This window comes from Chiloscyllium plagiosum, chromosome 5 (assembly GCF_004010195.1).
Source record: "Chiloscyllium plagiosum isolate BGI_BamShark_2017 chromosome 5, ASM401019v2, whole genome shotgun sequence".
NCBI classification, from domain to species: Eukaryota; Metazoa; Chordata; class Chondrichthyes; order Orectolobiformes; family Hemiscylliidae; genus Chiloscyllium; species Chiloscyllium plagiosum.
In genome coordinates this window covers 109,584,971-109,603,011 of record NC_057714.1, presented here as the reverse complement: position 1 = coordinate 109,603,011, position 18,041 = coordinate 109,584,971, and the positions used below count along the sequence as shown (strand labels likewise).

The window sequence follows — 18,041 nt, the reverse complement described above, 5'->3', positions numbered from 1 at the left end:
ACACTGGTTCCACAGGTCAGCGCAACATTGAGGGCCAAAGGGCCTGTACTGCGCTGTAATGTTCTATGCAATTCTGATATTTGACAACAGTTACTAAATAATCCAGACCTTGCTTGGAATTAAACTGGAAATCAAACTAAACTTATAAGTCAGGCTTGCAGTGTAATTCACTTATGCATTCCAGAATACCACATTTATTCACACACACAGCCTCATTCTTTGCAGACAAAAGAAATATGTTCACACATTGCACATTTTATACTGAGAAATGGGAAACAGATAGCCAATCAATGCTGTATCCCCATGTTGATAATATGGGCAATCATAGCCAAATTTCCATTTGAATGATATCAGTTAACTAGGACAGTTAACAGGTCCTGTTGTATCTACATGCTAACTAAAATCTAATTGATCCTCTTCTCATGCTATGGAAATTGCTGTTCCCTTTCTAATGTTTGTTTTCTTGCATTTCAGTCATGATATATGTAAGATGAAAAGCTCCAGAGTGAGAGTGAGAATTGCAGAGGCATAAGCCATAACATTCTGCTTTTCCCTTGGCTTACAGTGGAGCCAGAGCATTGAAAAAATTCACTGCTACAATAATGTTTAAAAAAAGGATGATAAGTACACCCAGACTAGTCAATTGAATTTCAGTGGTAGAGACTCCTAGTGGTGCAGTAATTCAGGATAAAACTGTCACATGGGTAAATGTGGGTGAAATCCAGCATGGATTTATCAAGGGAACACAGTGTTGATCAGAGTAATGATGTTTAGGTGGTGTACATTGACTTCCTAGAGGCACTTGATAAAGTATCACACAACAGTAATGATATCAAAGGTAGAACTTATGGACGAAATGCAATAGATGCAATACGGTCATAAAATGGAGGAAGATTTATAGTGGAGTTCCCCAGAGATCGGTGTTAGGGGCTTGTAGTCTGCATGATATATTAAATGACCCAGATATTAGAGTAAAGGACACAATTTCAAGAATTGTGAATAATACATAACTTAGGGGACATGAGGTGGCTTTGGCAAATAGAATTAAGGAGAATCCAAAGGGCTTTTACAAATATATTAAGGACAAAAGGGTAACTAGGGAGAGAATAGGGCCCCTCAAAGATCAGCAAGGTGGCCTTTCTGTGGAGCTGCAGGAGATGGGAGAAATACTAAATGAGTATTCTGCATCAGAATTTACTGTGGACAAGACATGGAAGATATAGAATGTAGAGAAATAGATGGTAACATCTTGCAAAATGTCATGTTGCGGCTGTACATGACATTGGTTCGGCCACTATTGGAATATTATGTGCAATTCTGGTCTCCTTCCGATCGGAAAGATGTTGCGAAACCTGAAAGGGTTTAGAAAAGATTTACAAGGATGTTGCCAGGGATGGAGGATTTGAGCTATAGGGAGAGGGTGAATAGGCTGGGGCTGTTTTCCCTGGAGTGTCGGAGGCTGAGGGGTGACCTTATAAAGGTTTATAAAATCATGAGGGGTATGGATAGGATAAAAAAAAAAGTATTTTCTCTGGGGTGGGGGGAGTCCAGAACTAGAGGGCATAGGTTTAGTGTGAGAGGGGAAAGATATAAAAGAGACCTAAGGGGCAACATTGTCACGCAAGGAGTGGTACGTGTATGGAATGAGCTGCCAGAGGAAGTGGTGGAGGCTGGTACAATTGCAACATTTAAAAGGCATCTGGATGGGTATCCGAATAGGAAGGTTTCGGAGGGATATTGGCCAGGTGCTGACAGGTGGGACTAGATTGGGTTGGTATATCTGGTCGGCATGGACAAGTTGGACCGAAGGGTCTGTTCCCGTGCTGTATATCTCTATGTGGAGGATTGTGTAGAACTTCAAAAGGATATAGACAGTTCGGGTGGAATAGATGGACAAATGGTGGTTGAAATTTATTGCACAGAAGTGTGAACTGAAAGACATGGAGAGACAATATAAAGTAAATGGTACAATTCTAAGGATGGTACAGGAGTAGAGGAGCCTGGGTGTGTAAGTACATAAATCACTGAAGGTGGCATATCAGGTTGAGAGTGCAATTAATAAAACATATGGCATTCTGGGTTTTATCAACAGAGGCACAGAGTATAAAAGCAAGGAAGTTACATCAAACCAGTGTAAAATATAGGTTCAGACTTAAATGGATTCCACTTCAGAGCACCAAACTGTAGTGAAGGCATAGAGGTTGTTGAAAAGATCCAGGGAGATGTTTTTAGAGACGAGAAATATCAGTTAGATGGAAAGATTGTAGAATTTGGGAATGTTCTTCTTGAGGAAGAAAAGGTTGAGAGGAGATTTGATGGAAAGAGTCAAAATCATGAAAGGTGGAGACAAAGTAGACAGGGAAAAACTTCTAATAGGTGGATTTTGGATGTAGGGTTGCTCGTTGAGCTGAAAGGTTTATTTTCAGATGTTTCGTTACCTTACTAGGTAACATCTTCAGTGGACTTTAGGCGAAGCAATGCTGAAAAATTCCTGCTTTTATTTATATGTTTGGGTTTCTTTGGGGTCGTGATGTTATTTCCTGCGGTGAAATCGCTTCCTGTTCCTTTTCCCAGAGGGTGGTAGATGGAGTCTAACTCGATGTGTTTGTTAATAGAGTTCCAGTTGGAATACCTTGCTTCTAGGAATTCTCGTGCGTGTCTTTGTTTGGCTTGTCCTAGGATGGGTGTATTGTCCCAGTTGAAGTGGTGTCCTTCTTCATCCGTATGTGAGGATTCTAGTGAGAGAGGGTCATGTCTTTGTGGCTAGTTGGTCGTTCATGCCGACCAGATATACCAACCCAACTCTATCAACAAACACATCGAGTTAGATTCCATCTACCACCCTCTGAGAAAAGGAACAGGAAGTGACTTCACCACAGGAAATAACATCACCAACCCAAAGAAACCCAAACACATAAATAGAAAGCAGGAATGTTCAGCATTGCTTTGCATGAGGTCCACTGAAGATGTTACCTAGTAAGGTTACAAAACGTCTGAAAATGAACCTTTCAGCTCAGCGAGCAAACCGACATCCAAAACCTCAACCTGAGCTACAAATCTTCCCCCAAAATTTGCTAATAGGTTGATGGTTTAAAACCAGCAGGAACAAATTAATTAGAAAAGAAATAATGGCAATACAAAGAAAAAATGTTTTCATGTAGTGAGTGGTTAGGATCTAAAATGTACTGCATGAGACTGGGAAGGTAGGGTCAATTAAGACTTTCAAAAGGGAATTTCATTATCTGAAAAGGAAAGATTTGCGATTCTATGGGGAGAGGCAATGGAGTGACACCACGTCAGGAGCTCTTTCAGCAAGCCAGCACAGATACGGTGGGCAAAATGGCCTCCTGCTGTCTTTTTATTGTTGTATAATTCTAAACCTGAGGCTTGGTGAGTGAATAATGGTCCACCTCTTTCACTGAGAAATAGTACTCTATAGACCTTAAAGTTTGAAAATCCAGAACTATCTGGTGATTTAAACAATGCCAAAAGCAGACTAGAAGTTGAAGATTTTCATCATTCATCAGAACTAAGACACAAATAAAGACTTGGAGGAAGAGATATGACTTTGTTTGGAATAAAGTGAGGGTGCTGTTTGATTGGGTCATATGGAAATGCAACAAGAAATGTCAACAGTTAACTGTCAATCAAAATCTTAGAACAGGCAGGTTAATTCTCATTGGTTAGGGCATTACAAAGGTGATGCAGCAGTGTTGGCTGTCTCCACAAGTCTGTCAGTTTGAAAAATGCTCAATGTGTGTACAACTTCCTCTTACCTAAATAAACCTGGATCTTGAGTGTATGCAGCTAATAGCATGTAAAAATGCATCATGCTGCAGGTCTGGCGATTGGTCACAAATGAAAAACAGAATGCTAAAGGAACATCACACCTGCATAGAGACTGTAATGTCAGGTTTAGGAAGTATGGCAACTGACCACTGTGACTTTGCATTCAGGATCTGACAATTGCCATTAGGTCAGCCAGACATTTCAGTGGACAGCAGCTCTAGGTTCTGTCGCAATGATGATGATTAGACCCGTGAGAAGCTACTGCTTCACAGGACAGCAGTATAAGTGAGGCATTTAGCTTCTTTCCCCCAGAGACCATCATACTAATGACATGTAGGAGGTGCTAAATGGCTCTACTTTGCCTTCTCAACTGACGTGGGCATTGGATATATCTCTTTTATTACATCTGAAATTAACCCCAGAGAATGACAGCATAGTTTATAAATTTTCAAGCCTTAATACAGTTGTCTTTGTTAAACATTTTGATATTAGCTTTTTGTAGAGTCCGTTATTTTCAAAATAATTTCATGAGTTAAGTTTATAAGGATAGCATTCAGTTATCTACTTGCAAACTTCAGTGTTACAAACCTGATGTGAAAATCGGCAATCTCATTAATATTTCGGAAAATCGTTTCTTTGCTATTTGCTAGGGACGGTGGTACGTGGGCACTTGTTTCGGTGTGTTTGACATAATGGTCGACAAAGAATTGTAAATTTTTCGTAAACTCTTTTTCAGTTGCAATAAGATCCTGCACAAGGAGGCTGTAATCACATAAATCATAATATACTTTTAGATAAAAACTTCTGACGTGAATAATACATTGTAATTATAAGGAAATATTGATACTATAACGTTTTGCCTGTTTAAATACATTTTCCAGTTAAATAATATGTAAATAAGAGAAAACAGTTCTATGCCAATCATATGTCACTAAACAAATAATTAACTTGAAAATCATTTTTAAAGAGAAATCTGTGTATTGAGAATCAGAGATTTTTATTCTTAGAAAGAACAAGTTAGCTAATCAAATAATTTTAATAGAATACTTTAGAGTAAAAATGGAACTCTGTTCACTCACTATAACTTTCTCCTGTATTCCTCTTCTGATTCAATCTCACCAGGGATTTCAGGGCTTTCCAATGCAACTTCAGCTGAGAACTATAAGACATGAAAAATAAATTTACTTACGAGTAAAGATGTGTATAATTGACCAGTTTTTAATTTCTACTTTTAAAAATATGCAAAGCCAGCATTTATTGTCTCTCCCCAGAAGTCTTGAAAAGGCACTGGTGACCTTCCTTCTTGAACTACTGTTGACTGAACTAAGTATACCTACAATGCATCCGTCTAGACAAGTGATGAGTATTCTAGCACATTCCTGACTTATAAGTGTTGGACATGCTTTGGGGAATTGGTGGGGACACACAGTAATTAACTCACTACAGAACTCCTAGCCTTTGACCTTGTACAGTTTTTGGTCACTGGTAACCCCTGGAATATTGACAGTAGGGGATTTATGGATTGTAATATTGAATGTCATGGGGCAACAGATTATCTCTTGCTGAGAGAGAGTCATTACCTCGTAGAACATTACAGCGCAGTACAGGCCCTTCACCCCTCGATGTTGTGTGGCACATTATTTCCAACTTATCAGTCCAAACCTGGAAGGTGTTCAAGTCTTCCTGTATATGGATATGGATTCTTGATCGGTATGGGAACCAAGGATTACAGGGAAAATGCAGGAAGGTGGATATAAGGAATGTCGGATGAGCCATGATCCTACTGAATGGTGGAACAGGCTTGAGAGGTTGAATGACCTACTTCTATTTCTTACAGCCTTATGTACTGCTTCTGTGTCCTACAAGTCACACATTGTGCTGACCATTGAGCAATCATCGGCAAATATACCCATATCAGACCTTATGGGGAAATGTCATTGATGAAGCAGATGAAGGTAGTTGTGCCGAGGACACCTCCTTGAGGAACTTATGTAGTGATGTTCTGAGATGACTGGCCTCCAACAACTACAACAATCTTCCTTTGTGCTAGGTATAACTCTAAATAGTAGAGAGTTTCCCCTAATCCCATTGACTTCAGTTTACTGAGGGCTTTCTGTGTTGCCCATTTGCAGTCAAATTTCAATTTGATGTGAAGGACATTCACTCTCACCTCATCCCTGGAGTTTAATTCTTTTGTTATGTTACGAGGTCAGGATCTGTGTTGTCCTAGTGGAACCCAAACTATCTATCAGTTATTTCTAAGCAATTGCCACTTCATAAGACTGTTGGTGACTGCTTCCAACACTATCAGGATAATCAAAGAGTATGATGGGGTGGTAATTAGCCAGACTAGGATTGTCCTTCTTTTTGTGGACAATTCATTCCTGGAAAATCTTCCAGATTCCTGGGTAGATGCCAGTTTTGCAGCTTGCAGGAACAGCTTGGTGTGCCTAATTCTTTCATACAATTGCCAGAACGTTGTTTGGGCCTATAAGTTTTGTAGTAACCAGCAGCTTCAGCTTTTTCTTGATGTCATGCAGAATAAATCAAATTTGCTAAAGATTGGTGTCTGTGATCTGGGGAATCTCAGGAGGAGGATGATATTGGTTATGATGCACAATTAGAGTTTCAATCAGATTTGTTGGCCGTGGGTTTGCTTTACCCCACTTGTTCCATGCTGCTTCTGCTGTTTGGCATGAAAGCTGTCCTGTGGTGCAGTTAACACACGATTCTTAGGTGTGTTTGGTTTGCTTTTCTGCAGCCTTCAATAATGCCTTGTGCAAATAGCTTGTCCATGCTGTATAACTCCATAACTCCAGTATCCGCAGAACTTTGCTTTTAGTTGGACAGGGGAGAGATATTGAAAATTTGGCTGAAGTCATTTGGCTGGACAAAGAGTAAATTAATACCAACTGAATATTCAACTGAAGTTATCTGGTTCAAATTGTTTATCTCTCATTTATGAAAATTTAAATATGAATTGCTAATTCTATAATTCTCTTTCCTTTTATTGGATAATATTTCCTCATTTTAACTTGGGTGAAAGTGCTAAATTGGGGGAGGTGAATTGTAACAGCAAGAAAAAAAGCTATTGACGGATTTTTTTTGATAGAGGTCAGTGACCAGTGGAATTCCATAAGCATCAGTGCTGGGACCTTTGTTGTTTGTACTGTATGTAATTTATTTGGCTGATTGTGTGGTCTGATGAGTAAATTCGCAGATGACACAAAAATTGGTGAAGTCATGGATAGCGAAGAAGGTTGTGAAAGGATACACCAGGATATAAATCATTTGGAAAGTTGTGTGGAGAAATGGCAGCTTAATCTGGACAAGTATGAATCAATGCATTTTGAGAGGGTAGTATACAGTAAATGGCAAGGTCCTTAGCACTAATATAGAGAGTGATCTTGGATGCAAGTCCATAGCTCGCTGAAAGTGGCAAAGCAAGTGTATAAGGTGGTAAAGAAGGCATCGTCAATCAGAGCACTGAGTATAAAAGTTACCAAGTCAAGTTTGCAGCTGTATAAAATTTTAGTATTTGGAATATTTTGAATATTGTTTGCTGCTCTGGTCACCACACTGTTGGAAAAATGCGGAGGCTTTGGAGAGGGTACAAAGACGTTTACCAGGGTATTGCTGGATTGTATTGTATTAGTTGTAATGAGAGGATGGACAAACTTGGATTGTTTTCAGTAGCATCGGAGGTAGAGGAGCATCTTGATAGAAGTATATAAAATTATGAGAGGCATGAATAGGCTGGATTGTCATGGTCTTTTTCACAGGTGGAAATATCAAATATTAGCGGGCATATGTTTAAGGTGGGGGGGGGGGGGGAAGGTTTAAAAGAGATACACGAGGCAAGTTATTTTACACAGTGGGCGCTAAATACCTGGAATGCACTGCCAGAGGAGGTAGTTGGAGCAAATATGAAAGCAATGGCATTTAGACAGACACATAAACTGGCAGAGTTTAGAGGGATATGGACCATTTGTAGGCAGGTAAAATTAGTTCAGAATGACATCATGGTCAGTGCATCATGGTGGGCTGAAGGCTGTGTTTCTGTGCTATGCTGTTTTATGGTGTTCATTGCAATTGTATCTTTAAGTTCTTAAGGTCTATTTCTGTGCGATACTGTTTTATGTTATTCTATGCAATTGTATCTTTAAGCTCTTCAAAGTAATATGTACAACATTATTGTCATAATTACAAAGCAGCTAATAGCTTATTCAATTAAAATGTGAAATGATTCTATGGTAACAATACAAAGATTCAAGTTGCATTGTAAACTGCAAGATTAAGAAAATGGCTTATAATTGTTATCTAAATGCAGCACTGGATTATAAATTTTCGCTTAAATTACTTTTTCAATATCTGTTGTTAATATGTTAATTTCATGTTGATTGTTATCTAACATTTTATTATTACATTTTTATTTACCACACAAGGTTTCACACTACTGAACATTTGTGAGCTAATAAGACTTGACTATCCAACAAGTTTGGCCCGAGAGGCAAGTTGCCAATCCTTGTCAACTCATACCACTTACTTAAAATGCATGCTTGGTCTGGATCTACATACTTAATAAGTAGGATTAAACACCTCCTTCCTGCTGCTGTCCTGTTCAATGGTTTACAGGGCATTTAAGAATAGTAAATGGCAGCAAAGCAAGTATCAAGTGACCAAACTGTTGTCTGTTTTCTGCCAAGAAGGATTAGTTAAAATCAAGGCCTTCCCATTAACAGTCAAAGTAAAAGTTTTAATTAGAATAGTTTTACCAGAGTTAGGAAACAGATGATAAGCAAATGACATATCATATTCCTGTTATTGCAGGGCCACTTTTTTTTATCATTTATTGGCAACTGTAAATAGTTTTTTTAGTACAAGAGAAATTTACTGCTTAATGTTTTCATGTCTGTTCTTGTGGTTGACTGATACTTGACTGGGGTTTTGTCATTTACCTTTAGTCTCTTGTCCAGATAGGCAGGTGATACCCAACCTTGTCGGGCAGGTGTTGATTTGGTAGGCTTGGTCCTAACCAGCCATTTCAGTGGATGTGCAGAGTCAAGAACCTCCACATATTGCCGCTCTTTAAGATGAATGGACTCTTTCTCAGATGGTGGTGGGTTGTAGTCTGCTGTAGCCACGTAAATGTCAAAAACCTGCCATTAGAAAAAGAGGGAATTGATTTTTTTTAAACTGTTATTCAATCTGCCTACTGTCCTCAGGATTTCTTTCTTTCTTCACAAAATTTAAATAAAATAATACAATCTTCAGTCCAACAGCAAGCCAGATCAGCACTGCAGGTGGGCAGAAACATCAGTAAAATGATGGAAGATGTCATCATAGTGCTATCTTGCTCAGCAATAACCTACTCCTGACACCCACTGTGCATTTTGCCATGGCCACTCAGCTCCTGATCTCATTACAGCCTTGGTTCAAATAAAGTAAATATTGCCTGCCAGTTATAAGAGTCATGAAAGCTGTAAGAGTCACAAAAGCAGAATATTGCTGTTTTATTCATTTGTGTGATGTGGGCATCAATGACATGCCAGCATTTATTGCCTGTCCCTAGTTGCCCTCGTGAAGATGTCGCTTTATTAAACCGCTGCAGTACACCTCTGAGGGTTAATCCACAATGCCACTAGGGAAGGAATTCCAGAATTTTGACCTAGCGACAGGGAAGGAATGGCGATATATTTCCAAGTCAGGATGGTGAGTGGCTTGGAGGGGAACTTGGAAGTGGTGGTCTTCCCATGTATTGGCTGCCCTTGTCCTTCTAGATGGAAGTGATCATAGGTTTGGAAGGTGGTGTCTGAGGATCTTTGATGAATTTCTGCAATGCATCTTGTAGATAGTACACACTGCTGCTATTGAGCTTTGCTGGTGAAGGGAGTGCACATTTGCGGATGTTGTGCCAATCAAGTAGGTTGCTTTGTCCTGGATGGTGTCAAACTTATTGAGTGTTGTTGGAGCTGCTTCCATCCAGGCAAGTGAAGAGTATTTCTTGTGCCTGGTAAATGATAGGCAGGCTTTTTGGAAGTCAGGAGGTGAGCCGCTCACCACAGTATTCCTAGCCTCTGACCTGCTCTGGCAGCCGCTGTGATGACGCGGCTACTCCAGTTGAGTTTCTGGTCTATGGTAACCACCAGGATGTTGATACTGGGGGATTCAGTGAATGTCAAATGCAGTGATTAGATTGTCTCTTATTGGTGACGGTCATAGTCTGGCATTTGTGTGATGTGAATTTTATATGGCACTTGTCAGCGTAAGCTTGGGTATTGTCCAGATCTTGCCCCAATTGAACATGGACAACATCAGTCTTTGAGGAGTCATGAATGGTGCTGAACATGGTGTCTTTTGACTTTACGATGGAGGGAAGGTCATTTACGAAGCAGCTGAAGATGTTTGGGGCTAGGATGCTACCCTGAGGAACTCCTAGAGGTATGTCCTAGTGGTAAGATACCTGAACCTCCAACAATTACAACCATCTGCCTATGGGCCAAGTATGATTCCAACCAGTAGATAGTTTGGCCCCGATACTAACTCATTGGTTAGAGTTTTGCTCGGGCTCCTTGATGCCACACTCGATCAAATGCAGTCTTGATGTCAAGGGCTGTCACTCTCACCTCACCTCGAGAATTTAGCTCCATCGTCCGTGTTTAAACCAAGGCTGTAATGAGGTCAGGAGCTGAGTGGCCCTGGAGGAATGCAAAGTGGGTACCAGGGAGCAGGTTATTGCTGAGGAAGTGCTGCTTGATAGCACTGTGATGACAACTTCTGAAGATCATTTTACTGAAGATTGAGATTTGACTGTTGGGTTGGTAACTGGCTGGGTTGAATTTGTCCTGCTTGTTAATGGGGCTATTTTCCACATTGTCAGGTAGATGCCAGTGTTGTAGCTGTACTGGAAGAGCTTGGCTATGGAAGCAACAGGTTCTGGAACGCATGTCTTTAGTACTATTGCTTGAATGTTGTCAGGGCCCACAGCTTTTCAAGTATTCATTGCCCCCAACCATTTTTTGATATCATGTGGAGTAAAATAAATTGGCTGAAGACTGGTATCTGTAATGCTGGGGCAACTAGAGGAGGCTGAGATGGATCATCCCTCAGAACATCTGGCTGAAGATTGCTGCGAATGCTTCAGCCTTGTCTTTTGCACTGTTATGTTGGGAAGGATTTTAGGCTTGGAGCCACAATTGTGCTAGTGGAATGGTATTAAGTTTGGGACTGGGATGGGAATAAATGTCTGTCAGCAATTGGGGTGGAAAGATAGACAGTTCGAATGAAGTTGAGAATATGGGAGGGGAGGTATTGTGGTGATCTGCAGCAAGTTAGCCTGACAAAGGGAGCCCAAGGTATTCTTGCAAAGCCCAAACAGCACATATGGCCCACATGAAAGGTTGAAAAATAAGTTCTAAAAACATATCTGCAGGTCATCCTGTGGTTTAATCTGACAGAATAAGCTAACACTGCAACCAACGACAACCATTATAGCCTGCCCTCTCGATGGGATCTGCAGATGGATTCCTACCTTCCTTCCTGCTGATTTCCTCCTCACCTGATCAAAATAACATGTTTAATGGGGATGTATCAAGAAGGAAACTAGGCGTGACTGACTATTTTAACTGTACACTCTTCTTACCTGTTTAGGCAATGAGAAGACAGTTAAATGTGGGACCATTAAATCTATAAACTTTTAGAAAACTCCATAGTTCTGGTTGTTTGATTAATGAGTACATGTTTGAATTATTCTACAACCAGCTACCTGCTGGTTTTTACAGAATGTCTAGGATGATCATCAATTAATGGTGATCATTGTTCCTGTGAAATGTTTGATTGTTCTATTGCTTGAATTAATTATAAAGTGAAATTAGTTTGCAAATTCACATTGTATATTTGAGAAACATATAAGTGTGGTGCTGGAAAAAGCATAGCAGGTCAGGCAACAGGAGAGTCGATGTTTCAGGCATAAGTCCTTCATCAGGAATGTGGAGGGGAAAGGGGGCTGAGAGATAAATAGGAAAGGGGGTGGGTCTGGGGGGAAGGTAAGTGGGATGGCAATAGGTGGATGCAAGTAGGAGGTGATTGTGATAGGTTGGTGGGGAGAGCGGAGTGGATGGCTGGGAAAGGAGGAGGACAGGTCAGTCAAGTCAAGAGGCAGTGTTGAGTTAGAGAGTTAGATCCAGGATGAGTTGGTGGGTGGAGTCAGGATTTGAAGTCAGGATGAATATTTAATGCCAAGAGTGATTTGTGTTCAGAATAAAACCTTCCAGATCATGTTAAGTATTAAGATAGTAGATATTAAGGTCTTTCCAAAGCAGGTGTGTTAAGATAGGTTAAACAGCTCCATTCATTTCAAATTTCCTTTAAGACTACAAACTAAGTGAAGTGTACACTCTACCTCGCCTCTTGTTTCTGCATCTTCAGATTCAGAGGAAGATTCGTTGACAATAGAAGAAGGCCTGGATCTACCATGACGTGGAGATGGAGATGGAGTCTTTGCTTCCTCATCACTTTCTGCTCCAGGAACACGAAGAGAAGCTGAAATACAATACAAGCATTTCGAAGTTTATAAAATCTTGAGGGGCATGGACAGGGCGAATACTTAAGGTCTTTTCCCCAGGGGAGGGGAGTCCAAAACTAGAGGGTATAGGTTTAAGGTGAGAGAGGAAAGATTTAAAAGGAATCTAAGGAGCAACATTTTCACGCAGAGGGTGGTGAACTGCCTGAGGATGTGGTGGAGGCTGATACAATTACAACATTTAAAATTTTCCTGCTCCTTGGATGCTACCTGACCTGCTGTGCTTTTCCAGCACCACTCTAATCTAAACTCTGATTTCCAGCATCTGCAGTCATCACTTTTGCCTACAACATTTAAAAGGCATCTGGATGGGTATATGAATAAGAAGGAAGGGTTTTCAGGGATATGGGCCAAATGGTGGCAAATGGGACTAGATTAAAGTAGAATATCTGGTCGGCATGGACGAGGTGGACCGAAAAGTCTATTTCCATGCTGTATAATTCTATGACTTTATAACTTCACCTTACCATTATTTCTCAACTCACCTGGTCTGCATGCACCAAACAAAGCCATTGCCCTATGGCTAACCAATTCAACACCCCCTCACACTCCCCCCAAGGACATGAAAATCCTGGCCAACTCCACCACCAAATCAGAGCCACCCACCAACTGGAGGAAGAACATGTCATCTTCTGCCTCAGGACCCTATAACCACATGGCATCAACATCGACTTCAATAGTTTCCAAATCTATCCACCCACCAACTCATCCTGGATCCAACTCTCTAACTCAACACTACCTCTTGACTTGACTGACCTGTCCTCCTCCTTTCCCAGCCATCCACTCCGCTCTCCCCACCAACCTATCACAATCACCTCCTACTTGCATCCACCTATTGCCATCCCATTTACCTTCCCCCCAGACCCACCCCCTTTCCTATTTATCTCTCAGCCCCCTTTCCCCTCCACATTCCTGATGAAGGGCTTATGCCTGAAACATCGACTCTCCTGTTGCCTGACCCGCTATGCTTTTTCCAGCACCACACTTTTAGATTTTGACTCTCCAGCATCTGCAGTTCTCACTTTCTCCTTAAGGTAGCAGGACAGGTAGATAAAGTAGTTAAGAAGATATATACTATATTTGCCTTTATGAGCTGTGGTACAGAGTTTAAGAGCAGGGAGGCTATGTTGGAACTGTATAACATGTCAAGCTAGAGAACTGTATGCAGTTCTGGAATCATCATTATAGAGGGAGATGCTATTGCATCAGAGAAGGTGCAGAGGAGATTTATCAGGATGGTGCTTGGACTGCAGAGTTTTGGTTATGAAGAGATATTGGAAGACTGGGGTTGTTTCCCTTCGAGCAGAGAAGACTGAGGGGGACATGATCGTAATGAAGAAAATTATGAGGGACAGAGACAGAATACATTGAAAAAAACCCTTCCTCTTGGTGGAGGAATCAATGACCCAGGGGCATAGATTTAAGGTAAGGGGCAGGAGGGTCAGAGGACACGGTTCTTTACCTAGAAGGTGGTGGGAATCTGAAATCACTGCTTGTAATGATGGTTGAGGCAGAAGCCCTGATAACATTTAAGTAGTATTCAGATGTGCACTTGTGATGCCTAGACATACAAAGCTATTGGTCAAGTGCTGGAAAATGTGATTAGAATAGTTGTTTTTGACAGACTCAATGGGCTAAAGGATCTTTTCTCTGTACTGTAGACCCCTATGACTATATGACACATTGGACTTTCCCGATGACAGCTTCTGGTGTCATGTTAACCACTCTTTCTGTCGTCTAGTCCATGTGCAAAGAGCTGGTGAAATTAAAGCTGAGGAGTGGTTTGTACTCTGAAATTAATAAGAATGTAATTCTATAAAAGCATAATCTAAGGATTTTGCAAATCTGAAATGAAAACAGAAAATGTTAGATAGATTCAGCATGTAGGCAGCATCTTTCGAGAAAGAAAAATTGTGTTAATGTTTCAAATTTATTCTGATGAAGGTCAGATACCTGAAATGTTAAAAATGTTTGAGGGTTAGGGGGTTTAATTCACTAATTCAAGTGGTATGGTAATGTGCATGGGATCACACAAGTGGAACAGAATTCAGTTTGAATGCTTGTTTAGATTAGATTAGATTACTTACAGTGTGGAAACAGGCCCTTCGGCCCAACAAGTCCACACCGACCCGCCGAAGCGCAACCCACCCATACCCCTACATCCACCCCTTACCTAACACTACTGGCAATTTAGCATGGCCAATTCACCTGACCTGCACATCTTTGGACTGTGGGAGGAAACCGGAGCACCCGGAGGAAACCCACGCAGACACGGGGAGAATGTGCAAACTCCACACAGTCAGTCGCCTGAGGCGGGAATTGAACCCGGGTCTCTGGCGCTGTGAGGCAGCAGTGCTAACCACTGTGCCACCGTGCCGCCCACAAAAGGGGATTTGATGTCTCTGTCAAATCCCCTTTTAGCCTTCTTCTTTCCAATGAGAACAGACCCAAGTCTGTTACTATTAATGGATAATAGCCAAGGTTATGTTCAAAATTAGTTTTCTCAAATTGTAATTAAACTTTAATGCCAAAGGCTCACCTTGGGTGATCTTTGCAGAGACCATTTGTGTGATCTGAGATGTTAATTTCTGCAGGAATTCTTCTGTTCCAACATCTGACAATGAAAAATGTGGTAAGGTTGTTGTTGCAGAAGCTTCTCTGCTGACTTCTGTGATGACTTCTCTTTGATCTGTAATAAAATAAAAACAGATATTCTTGGAATGTGGGAAGCATTTGTGTTACAAAATCTAAAAATATAACTGTACAAATTTCATTTAGAGAACAGGATGAAGTATAAAAATGTTATATTTTTAAAATGGTCACAAAATAAATATCCATGCATATCAAAAGCTAAGTGGGCAGTGAGTGAAGAGAATATCAATAGGTTTAGCATGTTCTTTTGTTTGACTGGGTGCACATATACTTTTAAACTAAAATACCGTAAGAGCAAGTGTCAATATTTCATTAAGCTTAAATAGTTCCATTAACTTGTACAAGGTACTCACCTTTCTCTGGTCCTTTATGATCAATTTCTTGTGGTCTGCAACAAAGGGGCACAACAACATTATCACAGATAAAGTGAAGAACGGAGAAATAAAATGAAAATAATTAATAACTTTATTTTTGAACATTTCTTCAGCCAGGTTCTTTAGAATTTTTAAAAGCAATTTAGCAACTTTTTATTAACATAATCATTTTTTTTACCTCAAGCCAGGGAGCATCACTGGCAAGACAACCAATTGCTATCCCACAACAGAGTAAAGGTTGCTGGGATACTTTTGAAGCTGTTGCAATCCATGTGGTGAAGGCACTGATACAAATCCCTTTCTGTAGTCCTTTACTCCAATTTAGTAGTTTGCTTGGCCATTTTGGGGAGCAATTATGTTATTGTCGAACTAAAGTGAAATATAACCCATACCATGTTGAGGTGACAAGTTTCTTTTTCTAAAGCGCATTAATGAACATGTTTTTAAAAAAATAACAAACTACTGACATTATAGATAACTTTTGCTTCCTGACTTTTAAATTAATTCAGGTATTGTTCACACCGCACAGGCATCAGGCCACAAGAAACAATCTAAGCATTGCCCCTTCATATTCAATAGTGTTACAATCACTGAATGACCCATTATCAACATCCTGAGGTTACCAATGACCAGAAAGTCAATTGGACTTGTGTATAATTACAGTGGCTACAACAGTAGGTCAGAAGCTAGGAATACTGCAGTGGGTAACTTACCTCCTGACTCCCCAAAGCCTGTCCACCTACAAGACACAAGTCAGGAGTGTGACGGAATACACCCCATTTGCCTTGATGGATGCAGCTCCAATAACACTCAAGAAGCTGGACACCATCCAGCACAAAGCAGTTTACTTGATTAGTACCACATCCACAGACATCCATTTCCTCCACCACTGACGCTCAGTCGCAGTAATATGAACAATCTACAAGAAACACTGCAGGAATTCAGCCAAGATTCTTAGTCAGCACCTTCCAAACTCATGACAACTTCTTTCTAGAAAGACAAGAGAAGCAAATACATGGGAACATCACCACCTGCAACATTAGCACAGCCACTCACTACCATCACCTCGAAAGAAATTCTAGATTTGGAAGAGGAAAATGCAGACATCTATGTCCCTTTTCATCATTCAGTAAGTACATTTTTTTGGGTTGCTTATTTACCATTCTGTTTCTTCAATTCGTAAGTAAAAGCTCAAAAGGGGAGCAACATATTCAAATGAAAAGATTTGATTTAATAAGCTTCCAGGCACAAGTAGCATTTCTGCTTCTTCCTTTCTCATCTCTTCTCACTCATTACTTCTCTTGAAGTCTCTATTAGTAACTCACCCTTCAATATCTAGTCCAAACTTCCATATTTTATATTCATGTCTTCAGCATAAATAGCAATGTCTATTTAACTATGCAGTTTCAGAGGCTAGCTAGATATTACCATTACCTAATATGTAGTATTTTCAGTAGAGTTCACTTTTAACAGTCAACAATTAAAACATTCACTGACTTTCCCTGTAAGGATGCCAAAATGTACTGTCGTTAGCTAATCAAGATCACCATAAAAATAGGGATTTGAGCTGAAAGTTACCTGATTTGTATACCACAATGTACAATTGCAGCGAAACCTGGACAATATCCAGGCTTGTGCTGACAAGTGGCAAGTCACGCCACCCAGATGCCAGCAACAGCTATCTCCAACTACAGAGAATTTAACCATGGCACCTTGGCATGCAATAGCATTTCTGTCACTAAATTCTCTACTGAGTGTTATCATTGACCAAAACCTGAACTGGACCAGACAAATAAATACTGTGACTTCAAGAGTAAGTCAAAGGCTAGGAATACTACAGCAAATAACTCATTTCCTCACTCCCTAAAGCCTGTCTACCATTCTATAAGGCACAAGTCAGGAGAGTGACATAATTCTCTCCTTTTGCTTGGATGAATGCAGCTCCAACAACACTTGAGAAGCTTGCCACCATCCAGAACAAGGTAAAAACAATGACTGCAGATGCTGGAAACAAGATTCTGGATCAGTGGTGCTGGAAGAGCACAGCAATTCAGGCAGCATCCGAGGACAGGCAAAATCGACGTTTCGGGCAAAAGCCCTTCATCAGGAATAAAGGCAGAGAGCCTGAAGCGTGGAGAGATAAGCTAGAGGAGGGTGGGGGTGGGGATAGAGTAGCATAGAGTACAATAGGTCAGTGGGGAAGGAGATGAAGGTGATAGGTCAGGGAGGAGAGGGTGAAGTGGATAGGTGGAAAAGGAGCTGGGCAGGTCAGACACGTCCGGACAGGTCAGGGGATCGAGTTGCTGGAGGTTAGAAACTAGGATGAGGCCAACTCGAGGACACCTCTTCCTACCGCCCCCTTGACCATGACCCCACCCCCCATCACCAAACCATCATCTCCCAGACCATACAGAACCTCATCACCTCAGGAGATCTCCCACCCACAGCTTCCAACCTCATAGTCCGGGAACCCCGCACTCCCCGGTCCTACCTCCTTCCCAAGATCCACAAGCCTCACCACCCTGGCCGACCCATTGTCTCAGCACGCTCCTGGCCCACTGAACTTATCTCTACCTACCTCGACACTGTCCTATCCCCCCTAGTCCAGGAACTCCCCACATACGTCCGAGACACCACCCACGCCC

General features: G+C 41.0%; 1 protein-coding gene across 1 annotated transcript in view; it reads right to left on the bottom strand.

The window, feature by feature from the left end:
* The window catches only part of LOC122550328 (obscurin-like), a 784,231-nt gene that overhangs the window by 202,212 nt on the left and 563,978 nt on the right, over positions 1–18,041 (bottom strand). Inside the window, exons 73-78 of the mRNA XM_043691054.1 lie at positions 15,376–15,410; positions 14,910–15,059; positions 12,191–12,330; positions 8,748–8,948; positions 4,869–4,948; positions 4,378–4,551 (exon numbers count right to left, since the gene is read on the bottom strand). Coding sequence (XP_043546989.1) covers positions 4,378–4,551; positions 4,869–4,948; positions 8,748–8,948; positions 12,191–12,330; positions 14,910–15,059; positions 15,376–15,410 — 780 coding nt within the window. The remainder of the gene's footprint in view (positions 1–4,377; positions 4,552–4,868; positions 4,949–8,747; positions 8,949–12,190; positions 12,331–14,909; positions 15,060–15,375; positions 15,411–18,041) is intronic.